At 40.8% G+C, this 17803-nt stretch overlaps 1 protein-coding gene and 1 long non-coding RNA gene across 2 annotated transcripts in view; one reads left to right on the forward strand and one right to left on the reverse strand.

Annotated features, from left to right (window-relative positions):
* Positions 1–9070: 9070 nt before the first annotated feature.
* On the reverse strand, positions 9071–17712 carry LOC118178199 (aldo-keto reductase family 1 member B1-like). The gene is made up of 10 exons (XM_035346515.1): positions 17553–17712; positions 17132–17299; positions 16555–16671; positions 15218–15295; positions 14722–14844; positions 11906–12012; positions 11669–11750; positions 11033–11116; positions 10466–10548; positions 9071–9718 (listed from the first exon to the last, which is right to left on the reverse strand). The coding sequence occupies exons 1-10, from the start codon at positions 17616–17618 to the stop codon at positions 9676–9678; spliced, it is 951 nt and encodes a 316-aa protein (XP_035202406.1). The 5' UTR covers positions 17619–17712; the 3' UTR covers positions 9071–9675.
* Positions 14110–17803, forward strand: part of LOC118178230 — a 15422-nt gene continuing 11728 nt past the window's right edge. Inside the window, exons 1-2 of the long non-coding RNA XR_004756105.1 lie at positions 14110–14269; positions 16875–16877. This is a non-coding gene — a long non-coding RNA (uncharacterized LOC118178230). The remainder of the gene's footprint in view (positions 14270–16874; positions 16878–17803) is intronic.

A 17803-nucleotide genomic window follows, 5' to 3' on the forward strand; every position in this document is an offset into this window, starting at 1 on the left:
TGATCTAAAAAAAACCACCAACAAACAAACAAACAAAAGCCAAAGCACCACACACTTGCAAAAATAGGAAGCATGCTGTCCTGCTGAGACCCGAGGTTTTTACATGGATGACTTGAAGAAATTTGCTTTTATTCCAGTCTCCATGGCTTTCTCTGACCTGGGACTTACCAGAGAAACTATGCTTATGAATGATGGGACAACTGCCCACTGCTCACTGTATTTTCCCCTGTGGCATGTAGTTTTCCAACTTGTGCCAAAATAACTATTTACAGACTTTATGGAAAGTTGAGTTCCAGCTGTCTCATCCAGAATGTAACGCTTAAAAAATATTCTAAGACTAGTTATAAAGACCTAGTGTTAGATGATTGTCAATGATCACCAATGTCTGGATTTTAACTGGTGGGCTGTAATTGCCACACTAGCCACTTCTACACACAGCATCCCTGGCCAATTCTGAATTCTTGTTCAATGCACTCCCGTGCTGTCATCTCAACTTGAGAAAAATAACGATTAAATGACTTCATGCAATAATCAGGAAGTGCTTATTATAGTGCTTTTTCTGTGTTTTTTCCCATGTAAATCATCTCTGATTATCAGTAGGGCTGCTCCCTGTAGCCATGTAGGCAGGTATGATTTTCAGCTTTCAGAAGATGGGCAGAACTTCTCAGCTTTAAATCTCTGTTCTTTCAGGTGGTCATCCAGCTCCATATTCAAAGAAATGTGAGTGTAATTTCTAAATCTGTCACTCCACACCATATTAAGGAAAATTTTAAGGTAAGAGGATACCTTACAAAATTCTTAGTGGTGTAAGTCTTACACAGAGAAATCCATTCTGACAGTGGAACGAAGTATCCCCTTCACACCTAGAACTGCAAAAAACTTTTATTTGTCAGATACCATGTAGGTTACTTCTTTATGAATGATAGATATTATTTTAAAAGTAAGGACCTAAGACTCCATCATTAAAACAGATCAAGAAAGAGATAGTAACTTTTCCACTTGGTGATGTAAAAATGATGCAATTAGGCTTCCACTAGCATTATAACTTTGACATTATTTCATTGTTCACTACGAACGTGCATCCTTTACATGCTTTCTAGCGCTTCAACAAACACAACACTTTTCTACTTCTGCTTTTGGTATTCTTTCTGCAAATTAACTTATACTTGTCCTTTTGCAAATTCGTATAAGTCAGCTGTTCAGGATCTTCTTTTCAAGTGTTTGACTGTGAATTGGCTAAAGAGGAGATGGAAACCTTCCTCACCTTCAAGAAGCAACACCAAATCTGTGCAATGAGTGAGTACCTCCCTTTTCCCCCCGTCCTCTGTCTTTCAGCAGGACTGGATTTTCATTGCATAGCCTCTTAACAGACATACCTTGATAGCTTTGCTTAAAGAAAGAGGTAAGCTTAGCCAGTACCTGGCACATCCGTATCTGCTGGAATCCAGCACCAGGGTTTAATAGAGCACTTTCATGCTCAAATATGTGGGGATATTGTATGTTAAGACACCTGTAATGGATTTTAGACTAATGCCTGAAAATCAAAATCAGTTGGAAATTCTTAAAAAAAAAAGGCCTTTTTTTCCTGTTTTATTTGGCTACTTTATGTAACAGAGAGTCACTGTAAATAAACTCAATTTTAAGAATGAGTTGCATTTTTTTTTTTTTTTAAAGTGAAAAGCTGTGCCCACCTATTTCTGCCAACATTATTAGGGCATCTAGATATCAGAACAGTTATATACAGACTTAGCAAGATCTGCCATTTATTGTTTCCCTGGGTTTACTCACTTATCTAATTCTGCAAACTTCCAGTTCACATGAGAATCATTTGATATTGCAGAGAAGATTGGCAATTTCCACTATGCAAATGTTATCTTATCTTCTGAGAACGAGGTCATTGGCATATGTGAAGGTTACAGAGCATGAACTTCCACTACCCTAATGTAAGGTAATCAGGGTTTAGTTTTTACTGCACTTCACATTTTTAGCTCTGCAGAGCTTTCACTGGGGCAGGGGGGAAAGCTCTTTTTTTTTTTTTTTTTTCCCCTCAGCTTTAAGACTGTATGATATGAGCATTTTAATGATATGCTCTCTTTCTGATGCAAAAACCCCAAGGACTATCTTTTTGGAGGACTAAGGTGGATGTTATCTTCAGATCCTTCAGGGATCAGAAGGACTATATTTCATTGTTGAAGTGATTTGTAGTGCTTCAGGCATATTAAATCACAGCAGAAGTTGAATATGTATTTCACAAGATGGAAGAACATAGTTCATGGGACTACTGAGGAGTAAACTTCAAGCAGGCATGAGTTTGCTTTCTTTAGTATCAACTACAGTTCTATCCCTCCTTTATCTGTATCTTTACTTTGATCTTGTAATTGCTGTCAGTTGTAACAAAATACATACCGTATTAGCAGTTTGTAATGACAGTTAAAGAAGTTTAATAATCCTGAACCCCTTCATCACAAGTCATGATAAGCTGTAAAGAAACTTAAAGATTCTCCTAGTGCTTGTATTTTTGGTTAACAGGTCAAAACATGCTAACTATTTTCTAGCTGTTAATATGAGATAAAAGTCTTCTGATGTTAAATTACTTATGAGTAGATAATGTGATTTTAGATTGTTACCAGGTTCAGTAATTTCATTGTAAATGATTGACAACACTTCAGAGGACCCTGAATTATAGTTCTGGAGCTGTTTTCTTAATGAGGTTTCCACATCTATGAATTGCTAAACACTAAAACTAGTAGGAGATCTGTATGTTTGGTTTATTGTATCTGCAAGTATATAAATACTGCCTTTATCAGTAGAATACCTGCCGTTCAGAGTGTGAATCTCTCCCAGCAAATCCAGTCTGATAAAGGACACAGGAATTATTTTGTTTGGCAGCAGTCTTATTTAACAAGCAAAATCTGGACAGCTTTTAGAAGCCAGGAGTAGATTTTCACCCTTGTGTCATTCCCTTAATACCATTTTGTGTTTTGACCCAAAGGATGTTACTGAATGCTGTTTTTGGGGTGGGGAATCAGTGTTGCTGCAGCCCATGCATCTGCTCAAGTTCTAATGAAGTATCTGTTAATCAAGACTTCTTGCTCTTGAACTCTGACCCACAAAACTCCTGTAATTCTTTTGGGCTCTTTCAGTCCAATAGAACAATGTGGACCAGCACTGCCTGCAGAGAGGAAGGATGATTATGTAATTAAGGTTCAGGGCTAGGATACAGACCTCATGGATATCCTTTGCCAGCTGATCTTCTTTGAAGTTGAGGTTTTTAAGTCTACAAAGGAAATGACATCTTTTAGCTACTTCAGACTCTTACAAAATGCTATAATAACAGGTGCCCTATGACTGGGAAAGCAATTCTGTCAAATTAATTTCCTACAGCAGCTCTTCTAAAGTGCTGCTCTGAAACACCTATCAGCCATTGACCCCAAACTGTTTAGTGCAATGGTATGAACAGAAAGGTGCTTGCAACAGGCACTTTTTTTTCCCGCAATATGCTTAATTGAAAAGGTCAGTTACAGTGCATCATCATAACCCCAGTTAGAAAGTAAGCTGCAGGGAACAGGCTGTGCTTCCCGGGATTGAAACTGTGGCCTTGTTTCTGTCAGAAATACTCTTAGAGAAGAGCCAGAGCTTTTCTGAAGCAGCAGTCTGTCAATCCACAGCAGGAAGAGCAATGCTCGCTCAAGGCTGTGGTGCACAGCCTATCTTGAAACATACTCTGCTTCATAGGAATTTTCTAACAACATTCCAACTTAATCACAACTATCAAAGTTATTTACAGGATGTTTATAGACTGTAGTAGGCAGGAAGTCGGACTACATGATCACAGCAGCCATATAATAGTATAAAATTCCAAACAAGCCAGAAGCCAGAGATTGTTCATTTGTTTTTACAGACAATTGTTCCCCCCCCCCCCCCGCCCGAGACTTTACCAGAGGTAGAAGGATAAAGAACTGGGTGGCATCAGTTATGGGGCAATAAAGTATCTTCTGTTTTGCAGCACAGCTGCAGCCATACAATTTACAGACAAAATATCCTTCTGTCAGACTACCGCTGCCTCACAGCAGACCACAACAGTAGCAAGCCTGCTGTAAGCTGCTTGAGAAGCACGCTTTCATTACTTCACCAGTTCCCTTATTCCAACAGGTGTCACCAGGGCACTGCTCTAACTACAGAGATCTGTAGAAAGGAAACCACTAAGCATAATCACCTCTGTATTCAGTACTGAGGATTTCAAAAGTTTGTTCTCTTCTGTTTTTGCAAGTTCAGCCTTTGCTTTACATAGAACCTGCTTGTGAAGAAAATAATTGCCATGACAGGCAAGGAAAGACTTGGGATTCTTTTACAGCTATTGTAAATTCAATTGACAGGAGAGGAAAGAAATTGAGTAAGATCCTTGAAGGACTAGCAGTTCCTCAAAGGACTAGCAGCTTTTCTTCCCATGTGCCTACTTCCTCAGCACCCACTTTCTGTTAGAACTACAGCAAGAAGGTTAAATTATCCTAAATCATTATCAGTTTCCATCAGCTACATCACAGTGCTCTTAAAGCAAACCTTCAGATACATCTTTCAGAGTCAGCAGTGAGGTTATCTGTAGCACCACACTGAACAGACAATAGCTTAGCATTTTGCCTTTGTATCACAACGTTGTCCCATGACTTGAGCTTTTATTGTACAGTTCATCTGTTCCAGTACAGTCAGCCCTTTGTTAACAGTTCCAAAGGGGCTGGGTGAAAAAATAACATTATGCCCATGTTTTACAGGAACAACATGGGAACATAGCTGAGGAACAACAGGTAAAATTCAGAACATTTTGCTGCTCCAGTTTTCCATCTAATGTAATTCAAGTTTTTCCACAATTTATTTTGAACTCAGTATCATTCAAAAGCAACCAGAATGAGAAGAAACATTAAGGCAGACCTGTTCCAATATGAACTTTTTTGCATTCAGTCCTGCATAGAGAGTTCTAGCCCATACTTCCCTCTATTAAGTCTTCTATAAATCTTTCTGAGAATGATCAATAGCACAGGAATAATTTATACAGGTAGCAGTTAAGTAGGCTGAGACTCTCCTTGATCAGATACCAATGCAAGGAACTATGACAGAACATTACCAAGTCTGGAGCAGCTTGGAAATTGTGAACAGAGATAGACCAGCTACTATCTCCTCCACCATAAAAGTCAGGAGCATCAAATGAATCTTGCAGCAGACAACTCCCAAACAAATACAACAAAATCTTCACAAAAGCATGTTGTTGTGAAAGTTATTCCCTTGGAATATAAGATTCACAAGGTAACTGAAGGAGGAAGTTAACCGATGGCTGTTAAACATTAAATACCTTAAACTGCAGTCAGACTATTCAGTGAACACCACTATAATACTCTTACTCACCTTAGAAAACTTGTTTTGGCCATAGTTGGCTAGGATGCTGCAGCTGGTAGACATTTAATCTGATTTAGTTCAGCTGCTTTTATGAACAGCTATCAGCTGTAGTCAGGCTTATCCTAGCAGAATAACTGTTTTACTTGACATGCAATTAAGGAAACAATCAGTTAAGAAAACTTCTATTAAGCTGAATATGCTGTCTAGATTTTCTGAGGAATTTGAGCAAAATGTAGTCCTGCAAGTGTTGGTACTAATAGTCCCATGCCATACACTTTAACGAACTGAAATGCGAGAGCAACATGACCTGTGAAAGGGTTTTGAGTGGCTTCTCCATTTAAATGAGCAAGGCCCTGCCAGAATAAGACTCAGCTCTATACCTTTTAAGTGACCAAGGACAAGGCCAGGTATGTCTGGTGTGTTACAAATACCTACTGACAGTTTACGGTTGATAAACTAGGGATTAAGTGATTAAAAAGAAAGTTATTTGTCCCAAGTCAAACGTTCTGTGCCCCAAAGATCTCAGTTTCCTAGTAATACCTTCACCTTGGTGAATGAATACAAGGAATATCCTGAGGAGTTTCCTGTGGCCCCATTTTCACAGCTCTGCACAAGCATTACAATATGCACTTGGTTCAATCTCAGAACAGCAGGAAGTGCCTTGTCTTCCCCAAAGGGAAGTAAAGACTAAGTTACAGAGCATTACATACAGAGTGGTTCCAACCAGCCAGGCTTGTGTTCCAATATCAGAAGTCAAGCCATTTTCTCCTAAAGCAATGTTAACTGCATGCTGAAACATATTGTACCTGTAAGACTGATGGTGGTATCCCATCTCAAACAAATCTGATACTGATGGCAGCTTCTTGTATTCTCCTCTGCAACCCAGACCAAACTTGGGTTTTGAAAAGATACACATTTCCCCAATAAGCCAGTTCACCACTGCTCTTGGCTACTACTGAAACATGTCTATTCTCTCCGAGAAGTCTTCTTTTAAGATGAAAAAAGGCCTGCTAGTCTAATATTTCAAATAGCAAGAGTGCAACTGAAAAAACACACATGAATTTTGAGTGCAAGTACTAATTCTACAGGTCCTAGGACTGATCACATCTTGTTCTTGATTTTTCCTGTGAGCCAGCTGGACTTCCCTTCCTAGGGCTCCTACAGTACCACACGAGCTTCACTGTTGCAGTAGTGTCCTGAGAAAATCTAGTTAAGAATGTCAACAAGGTGGAGTTGAACTACAAGTTCTGAAATTGAGAAAGAACCAAAAAAAAAAAACATTTCATTGTAAGAGCTACAAGATTGTATTTGTCCTTTAAAGTTTCTTTGATCAGAAGTCCAGAGATCTGTCAAGTCACAATAGAAAAACAAATGCTGTGAACAGTTATAGCAGGAAGAACTCAGTTGGCAGGAATGCTAGGCTCCAGATATCATATTCTTTGATCATTCCACTTTACCTTTTAGGAGATGAAAGGAAATGTCTACCCTGGTATGTAGAGTAGCCCAAGCATGGGGTTTAAATTAAATGAAGACTTGGCTGTAGTCTAGAAGACTGGCTCTTCCCGTTTCAGCCTTGTTTAATTATATCTGGCCTTGGAGATGAATAATTATAGAAAGTTAAGTATTAAAAATTAAAAGATTCAATTCAAAAAAATATAAAACCTTGGTCATTAATCTCTCTCATTCCCTTCCTTCTCTTCATCCTCTGTCAACAGCCAGCTTTCTGTTCAAGCTTAGGCATCATTGTTTCTTCCCTCAGATATTTATGTTTTTCCTCTATTCCCACTCATTTCACCAAGCATCCAAGTCCTCTGTTGGTTAAGTGCTGCCCTGTGTCCCAGAATGACCCTTCCCAAATTCTTCCCCCTTAAGTCATCCAGCAAAATACAGAGAGCCTGTTAAAATACCACTCCTCTCAGAGAGCTTGCTGGTTTTCCCTCTGCTGCAGGGCAGTCTGTCTGAAAGCATTCTCCAGTAAAATTCCTACTCTGAGAATGGAAAAATTTCAGGCATAAACTTCCATAAAGTTACAGTGAAATGAAAACAAAGGAAGTGACCAGAGCCTGATGTACTATTTTGGCATCCCTGATCCGCAATATAACTTCTTGCTGGAACACTTGGCACAAAGATGTTATTTCCAAGCAAGTCAACACCGCTGCAAACAGTTTTCTGTCACAGCTCAGACTAATCTAAGAACATTAGCTGGTCTGCTTTTTCTTGATGCCTCTGGGCTTTTATTTATTGCATTATAAATATACAGAACCACTTTCTGAGCTGAAACTTTTTGTATTTGCCTTTAAGGCCAGACTTTAAAGTGATTATAATCAATTTATGTTAGGAGAATCAGCACTGGAGAAGAATATTGCTTAGAGTCAGACACTGATTCTCTCCTCCCTCCCCACTGCATTTTAAGTTAACTCAGTCCTGTCTGTTGAGCCTGTTGTGAATTATTCTGACCAAACATGTATTGCACAAAGTCTGGCCTCAGCTATACTGGAAAGATTTTTTTAAGCATTTGAGGATAACGGAAATGGTGTTCACCCACTCCCCCCCAATATAATTTCAATTCATCAGAAAGGCAAGTTTTAAATTAGCATGACTCCTCAGTACCTTTTTTTTTTTTTGTCAGAACTAGGAAACAAGCCTACTTAGAGTAATACTCTGAGAACAGCTGCATTCACTGGGCAGTAAGGTTTTATTACGGTGCCCTTCAAGTTAGCAGAGTTTGCCTGAAGGTAGGATTCTGGTTCTGTAATTGCATGGCATACCTTACACTCACTGCTTAGGGGTAATCATGCCTGAATAGTTTTGGTACTTTCATCCCTTCAGAAAGAAGGCTCTTCCTGTCAGGACTACACACCCTCCTTCAGACGAAGGTTCACACTCTAGATCAATTCAGACCTTGGAAAGAAATTTTAGAGAACACCCAAGAAAGTCACCCCAGCACTAGCCACCATTTTTACATCTGTCTAAATGCATGTTGTGAATAGACTTAAGCAGCTCTCAGAAGGCAACAACTTGAAAATCTTTACCAGCATGTATTGTGAGAATAAAGCAAAGGGTCTCTCATGTGTCAAAATGTGGCCATAAGCTTACTTCTGTACTCCCCAAACATGGTAGTAAGCTTTTGGTCTGCCAGCTCGTGATGCAGGAGTTTATTAGAAATCCATTTTGTTGCTTGTACAAGCACAGAAGTCTTTCCTGCATCACGTGCTGCCTGCCTGGAAGGCAGATGTTTTCTATTGTTTATGTAAAATATCCCATAGGATTCTGTGTAGACTTAATGTCTTTAAAGGAATGAGTTTTAAGGAATGAGTTTTCTACTAGCCAAAATATACTGCCAGTTTAATAAAATAAAGATTGACTTAAACATTAGTATATTAACTGTCAGACATACTGGAAGAGCAGTATTTAAAGAGAGGCTCAGGTAGGCTACTCAATGGCCAAAGGTGAACCTGTGGCCATTGATACACACTAATGCATAACACCCATGCATTCCACAAGCAGTAGCATGAGTTCAGTAGATAGCCAGCAGGCTACACATGAGAAGCTAACATCAACTGCAGTTATTTCTAAGGGGGAGAGTAGTTTTCCTTGCATTTGTGTAACCAGACAGCTAACATAATACAGCTTCTCTACACTGCCATTAAGAGCACTGCTGAAATAACCATCTCATTACACGCAGTAATGAAACTATATTTTATTTAAGCAAACCCAGCTTTTATATCACCAAGAAACCAGGACTTATACACTTTTCAAAGAGCTACCCATGTAGCAACTGCTGTACTTAAGAAATAAATCAACTGGTACTTCCAATTAGAGGAAAAAAGAAAGGAGTGTTACAAAAAAAGAGACAAAAAAATCAAACCCAGAAGTAGTTAGAAAATATCTGACCTCAACTTAGTTATGCAAAATCTGTCATATCCTGGTCCTTCCAGACGAGATCCAGACAAGAATTGTCACTAGCTCCAATTCACAATATTACAAAGTAAGAGTGACTAGTAGCTCAAACTTTCTTAATGTTTTTTTGCTTACCAATTCCAGACATGCAGTTTGGCAAAGACACTCTACTATAGTCCACACAGTGTGCTCTTCAAAAAGATTTTAGCATGTCCTTCCTCAAAAGGAAACAAAACAAAAACATCAAAAAGCACACCCAAAGTCACTGGGTACACACACTTCTTCGTGAGCAAAAGAGGGTTGATGCAGTGAGAAAGCTATATAGACAACTCAAAGGCAACAGCAGAAGCATATCTGAGAAGTCTGGAGATAGGCAGGAAACCATCTTCAGTACTCTGCATTGAAAGGGTAGTCCTTGTGAGTTTTGCACCTGAAAGAAGTCAAAGAGAAGATTATTCTAACAGCTGAAAAATACTACATGCAGCTGTAATCCCTGCAGAGAATCAGAGGAGGAACTGAACTGTATAAACAGAGTCAGTTTCAGACTTCCGTTTTCTTTGGTGATGTGTTTCATTTGTAAACAAAGATCCTCAAGTATCTTCCTGTTGTTCAGGCTGAGCACTTCAGGCTGTGGGACCTAGACACTTTGTAGATCACCAATTCGAGGTTTTACTACCTACTGCCTAGAGGATCGTTTTTGATCGTCTTTTTCAAAGACTTTGTATCTAGCTTTAGGCTTTTAAGTTAGAAATCCTCACTTTACTTCTTGAATGTTCACCCACTTCCCCAGTAACCCATTAAGATCATAGTGCCTTTTTTATAACATACCTAAAAGTTAGGACAGACAAAATAAAATTCCACAAGCAAAGTTAATCACAAATTTGAGTCTGCCTCGTACTTCTATCTCCAATGTAGACAAAATGAAAATTGTGAACAAGAATCCTTTTCTTGGAATTCCAGCTACAAAAGGCTTCTTGCCAACTGAACTCAAAATGAATGTTGAGTTTGCTCTATGATCATCATAGTTTGGTTCATGATATGAACATCTGAAATTTTACTGTGAAAAAAATATTTTGAAGATGAATCCTTTGGAAATTGAGTTTGAGTATCCTGAACCTTAAACAAGTCTAGTACACAAAACTGTGACACAACTTATCAGTTTAAAGCTATCACTTACGTGCTCATTGCACAGGCTCTCCAGTTTCTATCAAAGCTGAGAATAGTTGCCATCTCTTCTTTAGTCAGCTCAAAGTCAAACACCTAACAAGAAAAACAGCTAGAAATCACCTATTCAAACCAATCACACTAAGCAAGACTCACAGAATTAAAGCACAAGTCCACATTGGAGTGAAAGAGAAATGGTGGCTTCAAGAAGGAGGAAGGGGAAAAAGGCACCTTTGGATTTCCAAGACTCCACTAGCAGTGGGAGAAGGAGGGAAGGAAGCATTTTAAATTTCAGAAGTTGCTTCAGAAGTTGGAGTTATATGCCAGCTGTTTCAAGAAGCTTTTTGAGCACTTAGAGGATGGAGGCATTCAGCAACACTATTTGTGAAGGATGCATCTCTATTCATTGCATCTCCAATTTCAGCTTTAGCTTAGCCCTCATTATAGGTAATGTGAGAAAGAAATACTCTAGTCCTCATCTGATGATGACTTTGGAAGGCTGAGAAAGAACCATTTGCTCTGGAGGGGGAAGGGATGCCATCCCTGCAGGGCAGCACCCAGGCCACTTGTAATCACCCACCTTGAAGTTCTCCACAATGCGCTGCGGGGTGATGGACTTGGGAATCACAATCACATTTCTCTGGATGTGGAACCGAATGAGAACCTGCAAGAAGAGACCACCAAGTCAGAGAGAAGGCAGAGCATGCCACTGAGATAGAACAACTCTTGTTCTGTAAGAAAGTAGAAGCTATTTCAACAGCTGTTTGCCGTAAACTGTACAATTCAGCAGAACTAACCACTCACAGCAGAGCTGCATTTCAAGTTGTACCTGAGTCTAAGCAGCACCTTCTGACGTGCAAATAGAAGAGCAGTGGAGCCCTGTGGAAGCCCATCCAGTCTTGTGATACAAGGTTTGTTTTCTTCCTACCTAGGAGGTTAGCAGTCTATAGAAGCACTCATTTCTCTGCACCAGCTTAAGATGGGAAGACAAACATCTGAAGATGGGTCAAGAAAGTGTTTCTTCTTGATGGTCAAATAACCCTTTCAAGAATGCATTTCAGATCATGTAATAAACAAGCTGCATTGTTACATAACACTGCAGCTCAGAGAATGAAGAGTCAAGCTCTTCATCTTACGTCCTTTGTCATTAGCTGTTCTAAAGAATAACAAATCCTGTGTTACAGGAAGCAGTACCCACTGTCCAGCACCCACCTACCTGTGCTGGCGTTTTGTTGTGCTTGGCTGCAATCTCTTTAATCTTGGGGTCATCCAGAAGGGAAGGATCCTCTGGTTTAGCCCTACACAGAAGAAAGACCAGTGGCAAGAAACCTCCATGGAAAGAGCCAACCCAGCAACAGAAATCTGTATCTTGATGAATGATTAATGGAGCACCTGTAGTCTCAATGCTTCAAGTGTAATCCCTGCCAGCTCCCTTGCAAAATGGGAGTCTTACCATGGCCTGTCAGGAGAGCCAAGGGGACTGTATGCTGTCACAGCGATCCCTTTGGACTGGCAGTACTTGATCAGCTTCTCCTGGGTCAGGTATGGATGGCATTCGATCTGAAACACAAGGGTACAGAGATTGACCGTGGCACAGCTACTTTCATGTAGCATTAGTTTTTAAAATCCAACCAAGGGTTGATTTTTATTCTAATGTATAGTCCGCATGATATTATGCGGCATTTGTTTCTGTATATCCCCATTCCCTTTCTGCTATTTGTAGTAATTCTCCATGCAAGTGCAGGTATCCAAGAACTGTAACACCATTTTCTTAAAACTTTCCTGATCCATATTATTTCTAACATGAATCATCATCTTCATAACTCCTGAAGTGGAGTTCACAGTTCAATGAGACACACAAGCAGAAGTACCATGAAGTCATAACAATGGGATAGCAGAGCAATACAGAGTACAAAGTTCTCTTACCTAATTAAATGTTGTAAAAGCATTAGGTTTTTACAGCTACTACACTGCCTCAATACAGGCATTGTTTCATTCCTTTTTATCTGCTTTATGTCAATAAGCATGCTGAATATTCCCAGTGTGCAAATATTGAAAGTAGCTACTAATTGCAGAAGATTCTAGATTCAGATTACTCTTCATTATATAATTTTTAGAAATGCATTTGTGCTTACCATTAGTTTCTAGAAGACTACCTACGTAACAGAATACAGACTTCTTAGTGCACCTGATCTGTGTTCTGGCAAGTTAATGCACTGATATGCAGTACAGAACAGACATTATCCAAGTACCTGGCAGCACTAAGTGAACATGAAATTTTGCTGCTTTACATAGATGGACTTCCAGGATAGTTACACACCGGGGAGCAGTACTCTTCTTTTAGCAGGCAAACTCAAGAACCTTTTTTGACTACACTGTCATTCAAGCTTTCAAAGAAACATGTTACTGGCAGGTGGAGCAACAGTGTAGATCATGGGATTAGATTACACCCTTGACTGCTTTATTTATGGTTCTGGCTGCTTGCTGTTATAAGAAGCTTGCATGGCTGCTTCTCTTCCGAAGTATGTTGAAATAGACGCAACAGGGCACAACTCAGTTTTTAGGCAAGTTATACATATTTATTTTGCTTCAATATCTACTCAGAATAACAGAGCATTTAGCCAGGTTGTGTATTTTCTCCACTATTCAATAAGTAAGATTCAGACCATAAAAGTGAGGCAAAGTCATCCTTACCTGCCCACCTAAACTCACGTTGAAAAACTCCTGAGTTGCATTATCTAGTGCTATGTTTGGGCCATGGTGAAAAGCCTCTGATACATTTAAATAAATAATAAAATAAAAAAATAATAAATGTGTTTTAAGATATTGCAATACACGCTGACAATGATCAAATACTTGGACTCAGATTTCCTTCGGGAACTAATTAGCAATATTATCATAGTGTAATTACTGCCTTGCCAAACTGGTATCTCACCATGAATGAAACCAATTTGCATACTGACTTCATTTATAGTTAAGAACAAGAATGACACCGTAGACATTTCATTTAGAATCCAGTAATTCCAACTAAGAGATAAATGGTTTGCAGGAAGCACTATAATCTTATATTAGGCTAACTGGTAAGAGTTAATAAGACAAGAGTTTCAGACTTGCAACTGTTTCTTCAGAAGCAGTAAGTATTGAAGGACCAAGGCCCATTGTTGAGAAAACGTAGAAGTGTGGAAGAGACATAAGGTCAACATTCCCCTATACAAGTGACAGAGGAGTAGCTACCAACTACAGTGAAATGTTCTCTGGCAATGAGGTGTGGTAGGTCTGATAAGACTTCTAAGTTTCCTAAGAGTAGATTGGATTGAATATGAAGTTAGTGCAGAATTATGAATTTTGCAGTTGTCAGAAGGGTTGCTTGACACTGGACAGACTTGCAGAGAACATTCCCATTAGCTTTCTGAATAATGGCGTTAAGATCTCTTTTTAGTACATATGCTCAAGCTATCACAGTAAGTTAACCAGTTCTTGTAATTCAAGATTGAGAGCTTACTGCAGTCCTTCAATAACTAGAGCAGTTTAGGGCAAAACTAGATAAACAACACAGGTAGCTATCACAGGACCTGTCTTCCTCAAACTTGTGACAGGCTACGATCTTGTCGTGCTTGCAGGTCATGCCAAACTGACCAGTGGAGAGAAGTGGACCAGACAAAACACTCAGGGGTGGGCTGCCACTTCTTATGGACCTACTCAGGTAGTGGGAGAAGTCCTACATAAACCTTACAAAACTCAAGAAAGCTGCATGCAAAGCCCTGCACTTTGGAAGGAAGTGTCCCCAGCAATGACACAGGCTGGAGACTGACTGCCTGTACATTACACTATATCCTGGAGTCTTCTGCAGTCTGAGCTTTTCTAAGATTTTAAGTGTTGCCCATATACCCGGACAATTTTACTTTGCAGCCCACCTTCCAAGTCCGTTTCCTCCCAGCCTTCCTCAAATCTGTAAGCAGTCTATAAAGCCTTCCCTGTTCAGTTCCTTTAGTCTCAAGTCATCAACAACAGGAACTAGCTTCTCCACAGAAGAGCTGGAAAATCATTCAATTCTCTACCACACTTCTGTATATATCCTGGGTTTTACTCAACTGAAAAGCAGATTTAAGCTCAGGGGATTTTTCCCCCTCCAAAATAAGATATTCTGGAGCTGCTCCTTGCCAGACTTCCAAGCAGTAGTGCAGAAACTCCAATCTTACCCCATAAGACTTTAGTAATCCTTGAAAAACAGGAAAAAATACATTCATCTTGGGTCACTTAGCTGCTTACCTGGTTGTTGGCAGGCTTGTATTTCAATCCTGGCTTGTTCAAGATTCTTTCTATCTGTTCATGGTTAAAGTTGGAGATTCCAATGGCTTTTACCAGACCAGCATCCACCAGCTCTTCCATGGCCTAATAGAAAAAGCCAAATGAGCATCTGATATGCATGAAAGGATCTGAAGACATTTTTCCTAACATGGCTTATTCTCTTCGTGAAAAGGACAAAATAAGTGTTTAGATCTGCAGAGTTTGCCTTGAGAGAGAAACAAAGCACTGGTATATTTATTCCATATCTCCAGTCTCAAAGCCCAAAGATTTATTCTTTGAGATTGCAGGAATTCATGACAACTTAGAAACAAAAAACATTTAACTATCCACCATTGTACCAGTGTGTTATTTCAAGTAGTTCTGTGTACATGAGACAACTTTGACTGCTGAAGGTAACAAAGGCATGGGAGAAACTGCTGAGGAGAGAAGATGTGACTCTTGCTGTGGGTAGACTTACCTCCCACGTATGTAGAATATCAGTGTTGCTGGGTATTGACATGCCTTTGTCATCTGTTGGAAACAGGTCCTCTCCTGCCTGTCAGTGAAAAAACACTTGAAGCATTCTCTGTTGTAAAGGTTAGGTTAACACCAGCTGAAGATCATGATATCACAAACTTAGTGCAAGAAATACTAATACTCATTGTCTACATTCTTCAGTCTTCTCTTTTGCCTTCATGTGGGTGTGTGGCTTTTTTGTCAGCAGTCATCTCAAAGAGAAGTACTTTACTGGACAAAGCAAAGTCTGTTGGCTCACCAAAATACCTATGGGAAACATGACAATTCTCTTCTGGAATTATTTCCAGCTTACAAGTTTACTTCCTGTGTTATGCATTTTAATAAAATACACTTATGCTCACATAAGAGCTGTGCATTTTTGTAGTAAGGACCCACTTCGGACCAAGGAACATCAGTCCATAAGGACCATATCTGCTGACAGGTCTTCCACATGGAGACACATTGTTTCAGTTGCTGGCAAAGGGAATGTTGCAACAGCCTGTGTCCCAGTTAGAAATGGCTACCGTTTACGAACTTCCAAAAGCGGGTGTTTTCTAGTGATGCCTTCCTATACCACAACACATTTTCACTTTGATAATTCTGTTGACATTAATCTAACTTTAAAGATACTGATGCTATGAAAAGCATGAAGAGCAGTTGATCTCAGAAGCAACAGGTAGGACACAGATTTTGATCAGGCTGTAACATAAAGTCTAAGCTTAGAAATGGTCAGCTTAGAAGTTTTCAACCAGACATCAATTCCTTTGTACGTAGGCCATTAAAGTTAGGAATTAAAAAGCTTCAACCTTTTAAAATGCAACGTCTGTGGAACACTAAGGTTCCTACAGCAAAGGTCAACTCAATTTGTATTAATATTAAGGACACAGTGATTACAGACAGAAGTAGACAGATATTCTCTTGCTCTGAGTCTGTAACACAGAGGAAAGTTCCGTTAGGCAGCAAAGTACCACCCTCCTTCACACAAAGCAGGAAGCAAGTCATTGTTGAGCATACTCTGGATTTGTAAGAGAAAACACAGAGGTAATAATCAAAAGGAGAGCAGCATAACTTACGCTTGCAGCAGGGAAACCTGCCCCCACTACTAGGTCTACCTCTTCTAGAATTAAAAGAGAGGGTGCTGTGCAAGCAGGAATCTCAGAGGCAGGAATCAACAGCCTGACTCATGTGCAGGCACATGGTTATCGTTCTCAAATTGAGACATTGTTGGGCTGTAAACATGTATAACTCTTCAAAACTGTCAACTATAACAGAAAGCCAGGCACATTAGTGTTACTGTACCTTAAACCCAAGAGGCCAGTGGATGAGGTAGAGATCCAGGTAATCCAGTTTCAGGTCAGCAAGAGTCTTCTGGCAGGCTCCCTTCACCAGATGTTTTTCATGAAACGTGCACCACAGCTGGAGACAAAAAGCCAAGCCACGCCATGAGCTGCTGGGTTAAAGTTCTTGGAACACTTCTGTCCCAATCAGGAGAGATCTCTTTTGGAAGCCAGTGTGAAATTCAGTCATCTTATTTCTCTTCAGACAAGGCTTGCTCCGTGGCCAGGAACAGCCCACCATAACAAGGCCAGTGGATGCAGTGGCAGCAGACAGGACTGAAGGGGGTCACGGCAGGCAGCAAAAGCAGCCTCAACCAATTAAGACATTGCTTAAAAGCTACCCACTACAAGGTCAGGGGCTGCAGCAAAATTTAGTGCTGGGAAAAGCTCAAAGCATCACTAGCATCACTCCTGTACTCAGCACGTATCCCACCTAATTCTCCATGCAGGTGGGGGTGAAGGAAGAAGCTTGGAATGGGGTGGGGGGTTAGCACAAAAAAGCCATTCTCCCTGGGGATTGTACATCCCCAGGCCCCTACCTTGCTGACCACAAAGAGCTCCTCTCGCTTCACAGCCCCTTCCTTGATCTTCTTCTGGATCCCGTCCCCAACTTCGTTCTCGTTCTGGTACACGTAGGCGCAGTCGAAGTGCCGGTACCCAGCGTCGATAGCGGCCATCACCGCGGCTGCCACCTTCCCTGGCGGGGACTGAAGGGGGAGGAGAGCGCCTGAAGAGCGCCCACCGAAACACATCGTAGGCCCCGTGCCCAGTAAGACAAAAATTCAAAAAGCCACCCCACAAAAAACACCCTTTAAAAAAAAAAAAAAAATCACGAACGAGAAACAAACCAAAAAAAGGCAGATTTCCCCGCAGGCCGCCTGCAGGCCGGGCAGCGGCCCGGTGCCCCCGCGGCCTCCCCCTTTCCCGCGCCGCTGCCCGGGCTGGGCCCCCCGCAGTCACCTTCCATGTGCCCAGCCCCACGATGGGCATCTTTGCCGCCGTGTTCAGCTGCACGTAGGTCGCCATGGCCCCACACACGCCGCCAGAGACTCTCTCACGCCGCTTTAATAGCGCCCGGCCCGCCCCGGAGAGCAGGGAGGGAGGGAGGGAGGCGGGCAGGGGGCGGTGCCGGGGCTGAGCCCCCGGGACCGCTGCTCGGGGCGACCTTCCCTTCCCTTCCCTTCCCTTCCCTTCCCTTCCCTTCCCTTCCC

The sequence above is a fragment of the Oxyura jamaicensis genome, chromosome 1, assembly GCF_011077185.1.
Source record: "Oxyura jamaicensis isolate SHBP4307 breed ruddy duck chromosome 1, BPBGC_Ojam_1.0, whole genome shotgun sequence".
NCBI classification, from domain to species: Eukaryota; Metazoa; Chordata; class Aves; order Anseriformes; family Anatidae; genus Oxyura; species Oxyura jamaicensis.